Below are 11,561 nucleotides of genomic sequence, written 5' to 3'. Positions count from 1 at the left end.
AATAACAGAATTAATGAGCTGTAGACGCCCTCCATATGATAAAAATCTCCCCGTCCACGAACTCATTCTCTTTCTAATCTTTTCTACTAATGGCAGATAGTCATTTATCGTCATCCTTCTTGAGAGTAAAGGAAGACCTAAATATCGAACTGGCAAGCTTCCAGAAGCGAAAGGGAAACTATTGAGAATGGTACCTTCTTGAGCTTCAGATAGACCTGCTGTAAACAGAGTTGATTTCTCCAAGCTAATCTTTAACCCCGATATAGCTGCAAAGTCTTCAAAAATCTTCAGAACATTCTCAATAGATCTTTTTGTACCATCCGTAAACACCAACAGATCATCAGCGAAGCATAAATGCGTAAGCAAGATATTCTGGCACTTAGGATGATATCCTATTACCTTCTGAGCAGCTGCTTTATCCAGTAAGTGCGATAACACATTCATGCATATGACAAAAAGGTAAGGGGATAAAGCACAGCCCTGTCTTAAACCCCTTTTACTTTGGAAGAAACCTGCCAGCTCTCCATTAACTTGGACTGAAAACGACGGGGTGCAACCACACAGCTCTATCCAATGCACAAACTCCTCAGGCATGTTAAGAGCTCGCAAAGTATTCAACAAAAAAGGCCAGTGAACAGAATCAAAAGCTTTAGCTATATCAATCTTCATAGCACACCTTGGGGAGACATCTTCTTTATGATAGTCTTTCACGATTTCCGTAGCTAACAGCAAGTTTTCCACAAGAAGCCTGTCTTTTACAAAAGCTGACTAATTATAAGATATACAACCCGGAAGAGTATCTTTGAGTCTGTTGGCAATAATCTTCGAAATCACCTTATAAATCACATTGCAACAGGATATTGGTCTATAGTCTCTCATCTCTATAGCTTTGTCTTTCTTGGCCACAAGTGCAAGGATAGTAGAGTTCAAACCTTTTGGCAAAAACCCCTTGCTGAAAAAAGACTGAATAGCAATCACTAAATCCTTGCCTATAACACTCCAAGAGGCCTTGAAGAATTCAGTTGTGTAACCATCAGGGCCTGGGGATTTATTATTTGGCATCTTGAACACCACTTCCTTAATTTCTTCTTCAGTTACTGGCTTTATCAACTTCGATTTTTCTTCATTTGAGCAACGAAAAGATAAGAAATTCTGCAACTCTTCTACTGATATTTCTTGAACTTCCGGAGGCTCAAAAGATAAAAATTCACTAAAGAATTTTTCAGCTTCATTTTTAATTCCTTCCTGAGTTGTAACCACCTCACCTGACTGACATCTGATCTCCCTTATGGCATTTCTTGCTTCTCTTATCTTAACTGCATTATGAAAAACTTTGTTGTTTCCATCTCCAAGCTGAAGCCAGTGTAACTTAGCCCTTTGTTTTAAAACTTTCTCCTCAATTGCTGAGATTATTAGCCATCGCTCTTCCATTGTCAACTCTTCCTGAATATTCATCAGATTAGGATCATCCATCAATCTCTCTTGATGCTTGCAGAGATCATTATAAGCTTCTTTCACTCTCAGAGATAATTTTCCCAACTTTTCCTTACTCAACTTCTTTATTAATGGTTTCAGAGCCTTAAGAGACTTTGAGAATCGGAATAGGGCTGATGTCGATTGGAAGAGGGGTTGATTACTTTTCCAGAAATCCTCTATCAGCTTAATAAATTCAGACATCTCTGCGACTGCATTAGTGAACTTGAAAGGTCTTCTTTTCCCTATTGCCTCAGCTTGAAGATGAAATCTTCCCCTAAGATGATCAGAACAACCTCCAGCTTCAAATACTCCATACGATTTATCTTGCTTGTGTAACCAGATATCATTTACTAGAAATCTGTCCAACTTCTTACAAATGAGACCCTCCTTTCTCTTATTACACCACGTAAATTTAGGCCCCTGACTCCCAAGATCCATAAAATGACAATACTGAATAACATGCTCAAAATCCCTCATACCCTCATTAATGAGACCCGAATCCTGATAATTTGAATGCTCTTCGCCATCAATAATTTCATTAAAATCGCCCATGATTATCCACGGCTTCCCTCTAAACATTGCCGAATTCTGATGATCCTTTATATCCCGCCAAAGATCCTTCCTATCCTCCATCAAATTTTCTCCATAGACAAATGAACAGAAAAACTCCTCTTCTTCACCTTCTAGTAAAACCGAAACTGTTATTATCTGACTAGAACTGAAAACTGGAGTAATACGCGTATGAGGACTCCACATTACCCAAATTCTCCCTTTCCTACTGAACTCATAGTTATTAATCCAAGACCAACCATTAAAAACCGAAGAAACAATCTGCTTTGCTTTATTCTCCTTAACTCTTGTCTCTATTAAGCAACCAAACTTCAACTCTTTATTATGAATCCAATTCTTAACTACATCATGCTTCGAACTCTTGTTGAATCCCCTAATATTCCAGAAGAAACCTGTCATTGAGAGGATTTACGATTGCCTTTTCTTCCTTGATTACCAGGTAAGTGGTTCTCAGGGACAACCTTATGATATGTTTTCGAGTTCCTCGGGAGAGATGGTTGAATAACATTCGCAGGATCAGGCTTTGTAGTACGAGGAGCTTCCTTCCCATTTTCACTTCTCACAATCTCACAATATGTTGGGGATTTTACTACTTCTCTCTGCTCTTCCTCCTCTTCTTTCCTTTTTTTTCTTTTTTTATCTTCCTCCTTTGTAACATCCTCATTCAAGTTTATCTCCTCTACCATTTCCTCAGCATCCACCTCATTATTTTTTCCTTCCTCATTCTTTTGAGTATCGTTCATCTCTTCATCACCCTTATCTTCTTCCACTCTTACTTCTTCAATCACAGCCCATACTGACTCAAAACTCTCTCCTTGCTCTGTCTCCTCTTTATTCTTTTGATTTAATAAATCCCCTTTCTCACTGATCTGATCTAGAATCTGAAATCTAGATGGCGTCAACAGTTGAACCTGTCCATATTCAAGCATTCTCTTAGTTGGACTTCTTTTCCTGCCTGAATTAACATCTGACCAATCCTCTCTTATCTGACCTTCTTCAATTTCCATGTCTCTAATATCAGCCCGCTTCTCTTTTCCTTCCTCAGATTCTACTAACTCAATCACAGGATCCTTACCATCAACCTTCTTTTCTTGACCTTCTGTTACCTTCTCCATACTTTTTTGTATATGTTCTTCCAAACTCACTCCATCTTTCTTATTCATTACACAAGATTTTTCTGTGTGTCCCCACTTACTGCAAGTATTGCATCTTAGAGGTAGCCACGGGTAGATGAATTCCACCAATGAAGACTTTCCATCTTTTGTGAAGTTTATCTTCGTGGGTAGCTCCTTTGACAAATCAGCATTCACAAATATCTTGGCAAGCTTAAAGTTTGAACACGAAGCGGTTTCAGGATGTAGTCTTACAGGGAATCCTGCTGCACTTGCAATGAAACTAAGTCCCTCCCATGAGAACATATGCAGAGGCACATTTTTTAGATGTACCCAGAGTGGAATGGATTTTACTTCCGGCTTCTCTTCAAGTTCTTCAGGTGTCCATTTAGTAACAACCAAGGGGATGTTGCCAATGTTCCACATACCCCTCTTGAGAATCCTGGATCTCATCAACGGATTTAAGACTTTGAACTTCATTGTTGTAGAATCCACTGCAAAAACTTCTATTTTCTGAAAGCCATCTCCTTGATTCCAGATCCTGTTAACTATCGCATGAACACGAGCAATATGTGGTGCAGAGTCAAGAAACTTGCCAATTAAAAAATCATCAAATAGCTGATTTGCATTCTCGATAATTTCATTTGGAATCTCTACGATCTTCTGACCTTCCTTTTCCATAATGTCAAATTTATATTTCTTCAACATCTTCTTTTCTTTCGCGATCTCTGCCCACGATGAACCTTGTACCCTTCAATGGTTCTCTCTTCCAATCTGAGCTTTGTACCTGCTGCTCTGTCTTCCTTAGAATCATCCTTAGAATCATCCGTAGAAACATCAACGACTGCCTTTTGGACCACCTTAGAATCATCCGATTCCACCCCTATTTCTTTCGCTTCAATTATTTTCTCCAAATTTCCTTCTGTAACTGCTTCACCATGGTTCGTACTTGTGCTGCGCGTTTCCTGATCATCCCTAGCCCCCGTCGGAGAGTCAGGTAAGATTGGCGGACCCGCCGTACCCATCTCGAAACCCTTGATCGCCAGTCGCATAAAATATCGCCCTTTACAATACGGTGCGTTTTTGTTTTTTAATCGACCTTTATCTCTCCTATTCTCCACTGATTAGTGGTTCCAAATAAAGCTTCTTAGATCGTGGTTCATCCTGGTTTGATAAGAATCATGAAGATAATGGCATATGTCCGAACATGCTAATCTGGAATCATCTGGATAGAAGGTGGGATATCTTCTTGATCACAACACTTATGAGATTTATTCAACTTCCTGGTTATTCTCCACTGATTAGTGGTTCCAAATAAAGCTTCTTAGATCGTGGTTCATCCTGGTTTGATAAGAACATTAAGATATTTGCCATACGTCCGAACAGGCTAATCTGGAATCATCTGGATAGGAAAGTGGGATATCTTCTCTCACAACTCCTATGAGATTTATTTAACTTCCTGGTTATTCTCCACTGAATAGTGGTAACCAATAAATTCTTAGATCGTGGGTTCATCCTGGTTGATAAGAATCATGAAGATAATGGCATATGTTCGAACATGCTAATCTGGAATCATCTGGATAGAAAGTGGGATATCTTCTTACTCACAACTACTATGAGAGTTATTCAACTTCCTGGTTATTCTCCACTGATTAGTGGTTCCCAATCAAGCTTCTTACATAATAGTTCATCCTGGTTTGATAAGAATCATGAAGATATTATCATATGTCCGAACAGGCTAATCTGGAATCATCTGGATAGAAAGTGGGATATCTTCTTACTCACAACTCCTATGAGATTTATTCAACTTCCTGGTTATTCTCCACTGATTAGTTGTTCCAAATAAAGCTTCTTAGATCGTGGTTCATCCTGGTTTGATAAGAATCATGAAGATATTGCCATATGTCTTAACAAGCTAATCTGGAATCGAAAATCTGGATGAAAGTGGGATATCTTCTTACTCACAACTCCTATGAGATTTATTCAACTTCCTGGTTATTCTCCACTGATTAGTGGTTCCCAATAAAGCTTCTTAGATCGTGGTTCATCCTGGTTTGATAAGAATCATGAAGATAATGGCATATGTCCGAACATGCTAATCTGGAATCATCTGGATAGAAGGTGGGATATCTTCTTGATCACAACACTTATGAGATTTATTCAACTTCCTGGTTATTCTCACTGATTAGTGGTTCCAAATAAAGCTTCTTAGATCGTGGTTCATCCTGGTTTGATAAGAATCATGAAGATATTGCCATATGTCCGAACAGGCTAATCTGGAATCATCTGGATAGAAAGTGGGATATCTTCTTACTCACACTCCTATGAGATTTATTTAACTTCCTGGTTATTCTCCACTGATTAGTGGTTCCAAATAAAGCTTCTTAGATCGTGGTTCATCCTGGTTTGATAAGAATCATGAAGATAATGGCATATGTTCGAACAGACTGCTAATCTGGAATCATCTGGATAGAAAGTGGGATATCTTCTTACTCACACTCCTATGAGATTTATTCAACTTCCTGGTTATTCTCCACTGATTAGTGGTTCCAATCAAGCTTCTTAGATCGTGGTTCATCCTGGTTTGATAAGAATCATGAAGATTTGGCATATGTCCGAACAGGCTAATCTGGAATCATCTGGATAGAAAGTGGGATATTTTCTTACTCACAACTCCTATGAGATTTATTCAACTTCCTGGTTATTCTCCACTGATTAGTGGTTCCAAATAAAGCTTCTTAGATCGTGGTTCATCCTGGTTTGATAAGAATCATGAAGATATTGCATATGTCCGAACAGGCTAATCTGGAATCATCTGGATAGAAAGTGGGATATCTTCTTTCTCACAACTCCTATGAGATTTATTCAACTTCCTGGTTATTCTCACTGATTAGTGGTTCCAAATAAAGCTTCTTAGATCGTGGTTCATCCTGGTTTGATAAGAATCATGAAGATATGCATATGTCCGAACAGGCTAATCTGGAATCATCTGGATAGAAAGTGGGATATCTTCTTCTCACAACCTTATGAGATTTATTCAACTTCCTGGTTATTCTCCACTGATTAGTGGTTCCAAATAAAGCTTCTTAGATCGTGGTTCATCCTGGTTTGATAAGAATCATGAAGATATTGCCATATGTCCGAACAGGCTAATCTGGAATCATCTGGATAGAAAGTGGGATATCTTCTTACTCACAACTCCTATGAGATTTATTCAACTTCCTGGTTATTCTCCACTGATTAGTGGTTCCAAATAAAGCTTCTTAGATCGTGGTTCATCCTGGTTTGATAAGAATCATGAAGATATTGCCATATGTCCGAACAGGCTAATCTGGAATCATCTGGATAGAAAGTGGGATATCTTCTTACTCACAACTCCTATGAGATTTATTCAACTTCCTGGTTATTCTCCACTGATTAGTGGTTCCAAATAAAGCTTCTTAGATCGTGGTTCATCCTGGTTTGATAAGAATCATGAAGATATTGCCATATGTCCGAACAGGCTAATCTGGAATCATCTGGATAGAAGGTGGGATATCTTCTTACTCACAACTCCTATGAGATTTATTCAACTTCCTGGTTATTCTCCACTGATTAGTGGTTCCAATAAAGCTTCTTAGATCGTGGTTCATCCTGGTTTGATAAGAATCATGAAGATAATGCCATATGTCGAACAGGCTAATCTGGAATCATCTGGATAGAAGGTGGGATATCTTCTTGCTCACAACACTTATGAGATTTATTCAACTTCCTGGTTCTCCACTGATTAGTGGTTCCAAATAAAGCTTCTTAGATCGTGGTTCATCCTGGTTTGATAAGAATCATGAAGATATGGCATATGTCCGAACAGGCTAATCTGGAATCATCTGGATAGAAAGTGGGATATCTTCTTACTCACAACTCCTATGAGATTTATTCAACTTCCTGGTTATTCTCCACTGATTAGTGGTTCCAAATAAAGCTTCTTAGATCGTGGTTCATCCTGGTTTGATAAGAATCATGAAGATAATGGCATATGTCCGAACAGGCTAATCTGGAATCATCTGGATAGAAGGTGGGATATCTTCTTATCACAACTCCTATGAGATTTATTCAACTTCCTGGTTATTCTCCACTGATTAGTGGTTCCAAATAAAGCTTCTTAGATCGTGGTTCATCCTGGTTTGATAAGAATCATGAAGATATTCCATATGTCCGAACAGGCTAATCTGGAATCATCTGGATAGAAGGTGGGATATCTTCTTACTCACAACCTTATGAGATTTATTCAACTTCCTGGTTATTCTCCACTGATTAGTGGTTCCAAATAAAGCTTCTTAGATCGTGGTTCATCCTGGTTTGATAAGAATCATGAAGATATTGCCATATGTCCGAACAGGCTAATCTGGAATCATCTGGATAGAAAGTGGGATATCTTCTTACTCACAACTCCTATGAGATTTATTCAACTTCCTGGTTATTCTCCACTGATTAGTGGTTCCAAATAAAGCTTCTTAGATCGTGGTTCATCCTGGTTTGATAAGAATCATGAAGATAATGCCATATGTCCGAACAGGCTAATCTGGAATCATCTGGATAGAAAGTGGGATATCTTCTTACTCACAACACTTATGAGATTTATTCAACTTCCTGGTTATTCTCCACTGATTAGTGGTTCCAAATAAAGCTTCTTAGATCGTGGTTCATCCTGGTTTGATAAGAATCATGAAGATATTGCCATATGTCCGAACAGGCTAATCTGGAATCATCTGGATAGAAAGTGGGATATCTTCTTACTCACAACTCCTATGAGATTTATTCAACTTCCTGGTTATTCTCCACTGATTAGTGGTTCCAAATAAAGCTTCTTAGATCGTGGTTCATCCTGGTTTGATAAGAATCATGAAGATAATGGCATATGTCCGAACAGGCTAATCTGGAATCATCTGGATAGAAAGTGGGATATCTTCTTACTCACAACTCCTATGAGATTTATTCAACTTCCTGGTTATTCTCCACTGATTAGTGGTTCCAAATAAAGCTTCTTAGATCGTGGTTCATCCTGGTTTGATAAGAATCATGAAGATATTGCCATATGTCCGAACAGGCTAATCTGGAATCATCTGGATAGAAAGTGGGATATCTTCTTACTCACAACTCCTATGAGATTTATTCAACTTCCTGGTTATTCTCCACTGATTAGTGGTTCCAAATAAAGCTTCTTAGATCGTGGTTCATCCTGGTTTGATAAGAATCATGAAGATATTGCCATATGTCCGAACAGGCTAATCTGGAATCATCTGGATAGAAAGTGGGATATCTTCTTTACTCACAACTCCTATGAGATTTATTCAACTTCCTGGTTATTCTCCACTGATTAGTGGTTCCAAATAAAGCTTCTTAGATCGTGGTTCATCCTGGTTTGATAAGAATCATGAAGATATTGCCATATGTCCGAACAGGCTAATCTGGAATCATCTGGATAGAAAGTGGGATATCTTCTTACTCACAACTCCTATGAGATTTATTCAACTTCCTGGTTATTCTCCACTGATTAGTGGTTCCAAATAAAGCTTCTTAGATCGTGGTTCATCCTGGTTTGATAAGAATCATGAAGATATTGCCATATGTCCGAACAGGCTAATCTGGAATCATCTGGATAGAAAGTGGGATATCTTCTTACTCACAACTCCTATGAGATTTATTCAACTTCCTGGTTATTCTCCACTGATTAGTGGTTCCAAATAAAGCTTCTTAGATCGTGGTTCATCCTGGTTTGATAAGAATCATGAAGATATTGCATATGTCCGAACAGGCTAATCTGGATCATCTGGATAGAAAGTGGGATATCTTCTTACTCACACTCCTATGAGATTTATTCAACTTCCTGGTTATTCTCCACTGATTAGTGGTTCCAAATAAGCTTCTTAGATCGTGGTTCATCCTGGTTTGATAAGAATCATGAAGATATTGCCATATGTCCGAACAGGCTAATCTGGAATCATCTGGATAGAAAGTGGGATATCTTCTTGCTCACAACACTTATGAGATTTATTCAACTTCCTGGTTATTCTCCACTGATTAGTGGTTCCAAATAAAGCTTCTTAGATCGTGGTTCATCCTGGTTTGATAAGAATCATGAAGATAATGCCATATGTCCGAACAGGCTAATCTGGAATCATCTGGATAGAAAGTGGGATATCTTCTTCTCACAACTATGAGATTTATTCACTTCCTGGTTCTCCACTGATTAGTGGTTCCAATAAAGCTTCTTAGATCGTGGTTCATCCTGGTTTGATAAGAATCATGAAGATATTGCCATATGTCCGAACAGGCTAATCTGGAATCATCTGGATAGAAAGTGGGATATCTTCTTACTCACAACTCCTATGAGATTTATTCAACTTCCTGGTTATTCTCCACTGATTAGTGGTTCCAAATAAAGCTTCTTAGATCGTGGTTCATCCTGGTTTGATAAGAATCATGAAGATTTGCCATATGTCCGAACAGGCTAATCTGGAATCATCTGGATAGAAAGTGGGATTCTTCTTACTCACAACTCCTATGAGATTTATTCAACTTCCTGGTTATTCTCCACTGATTAGTGGTTCCAAATAAAGCTTCTTAGATCGTGGTTCATCCTGGTTTGATAAGAATCATGAAGATATTGCCATATGTCCGAACAGGCTAATCTGGAATCATCTGGATAGAAAGTGGGATATCTTCTTACTCACAACTCCTATGAGATTTATTCAACTTCCTGGTTATTCTCCACTGATTAGTGGTTCCAAATAAAGCTTCTTAGATCGTGGTTCATCCTGGTTTGATAAGAATCATGAAATATTGCCATATGTCGAACAGGCTAATCTGGAATCATCTGGATAGAAGTGGGATATCTTCTTACTCACAACTCCTATGAGATTTATTCAACTTCCTGGTTATTCTCCACTGATTAGTGGTTCCAAATAAAGCTTCTTAGATCGTGGTTCATCCTGGTTTGATAAGAATCATGAAGATAATGCCATATGTCCGAACAGGCTAATCTGGAATCATCTGGATAGAAGTGGGATATCTTCTTACTCACAAATCCTATGAGATTTATTCAACTTCCTGGTTATTCTCCACTGATTAGTGGTTCCAAATCAAGCTTCTTAGATCGTGGTTCATCCTGGTTTGATAAGAATCATGAAGATATTGCCATATGTCCGAACAGGCTAATCTGGATCATCTGGATAGAAAGTGGGATATCTTCTTACTCACAACTCTATGAGATTTATTCAACTTCCTGGTTATTCTCCACTGATTAGTGGTTCAAATAAAGCTTCTTAGATCGTGGTTCATCCTGGTTTGATAAGAATCATGAAGATAATGGCATATGTCCGAACAGGCTAATCTGGAATCATCTGGATAGAAAGTGGGATATCTTCTTACTCACAACACTTATGAGATTTATTCAACTTCCTGGTTATTCTCCACTGATTAGTGGTTCCAAATAAGCTTCTTAGATCGTGGTTCATCCTGGTTTGATAAGAATCATGAAGATATTGCCATATGTCCGAACAGGCTAATCTGGAATCATCTGGATAGAAAGTGGGATATCTTCTTACTCACAACTCCTATGAGATTTATTCAACTTCCTGGTTATTCTCCACTGAATAGTGGTTCCAAATAAAGCTTCTTAGATCGTGGTTCATCCTGGTTTGATAAGAATCATGAAGATATTGCCATATGTCCCGAACAGGCTAATCTGGAATCATCTGGATAGAAGTGGGATATCTTCTTGCTCACAACACTTATGAGATTTATTCAACTTCCTGGTTATTCTCCACTGATTAGTGGTTCCAAATAAAGCTTCTTAGATCGTGGTTCATCCTGGTTTGATAAGAATCATGAAGATAATGGCATATGTCCGAACAGGCTAATCTGGAATCATCTGGATAGAAGGTGGGATATCTTCTTACTCACAACTTTAGATTTATTCAACTTCCTGGTTCTCCACTGATTAGTGGTTCCAAATAAAGCTTCTTTAGACGTGGTTCATCCCTGGTTTGATAAGAATCATGAAGATATTGCCATATGTCGGAACAGGCTAATCTGGATCATCTTGGATAGAAAGTGGATATCTTCTTACTCACAACTCTATGAGATTTATTCAACTTCCTGGTTATTCTCCACTGATTATGGTTCCAATCAAGCTTCTTAGATCGTGGTTCATCTGGTTTGATAAGAATCTGAAGATATTGTCATATGTCCTGAACAGGCTATCTGGAATCATCTGGATAGAAAGTGGGATATCTTCTTACTCACAACTCCTATGAGATTTATTCAACTTCCTGGCTTATTCTCCACTGATTATTGGTTCCAAATAAAGCCTTCTTAGATCGTGGTTCATCCTGGTTTGATAAGAATCATGAAGAATATTGC

At 38.3% G+C, this 11,561-nt stretch overlaps 1 protein-coding gene across 1 annotated transcript; it reads right to left on the bottom strand.

The window, feature by feature from the left end:
- Window positions 1-194: 194 nt before the first annotated feature.
- Window positions 195-4,183, bottom strand: LOC108835054 (uncharacterized; the record flags this gene model as incomplete). Its single annotated transcript, XM_057001138.1, has 4 exons — window positions 3,902-4,183; window positions 2,459-3,830; window positions 835-2,339; window positions 195-768 (listed from the first exon to the last, which is right to left on the bottom strand). Coding segments are annotated over exons 1-4 (3,733 nt in total), but the record flags the coding sequence as incomplete, so codon positions are not given.
- Between the last annotated feature and the right edge of the window lie 7,378 nt (window positions 4,184-11,561).

The sequence above is a fragment of the Raphanus sativus genome, unplaced genomic scaffold (genome assembly GCF_000801105.2).
Source record: "Raphanus sativus cultivar WK10039 unplaced genomic scaffold, ASM80110v3 Scaffold3287, whole genome shotgun sequence".
NCBI lineage: Eukaryota > Viridiplantae > Streptophyta > Magnoliopsida > Brassicales > Brassicaceae > Raphanus > Raphanus sativus.
Note: the sequence above shows the minus strand (reverse complement) of the source record. Positions and strands in the feature narration are given on the sequence as shown.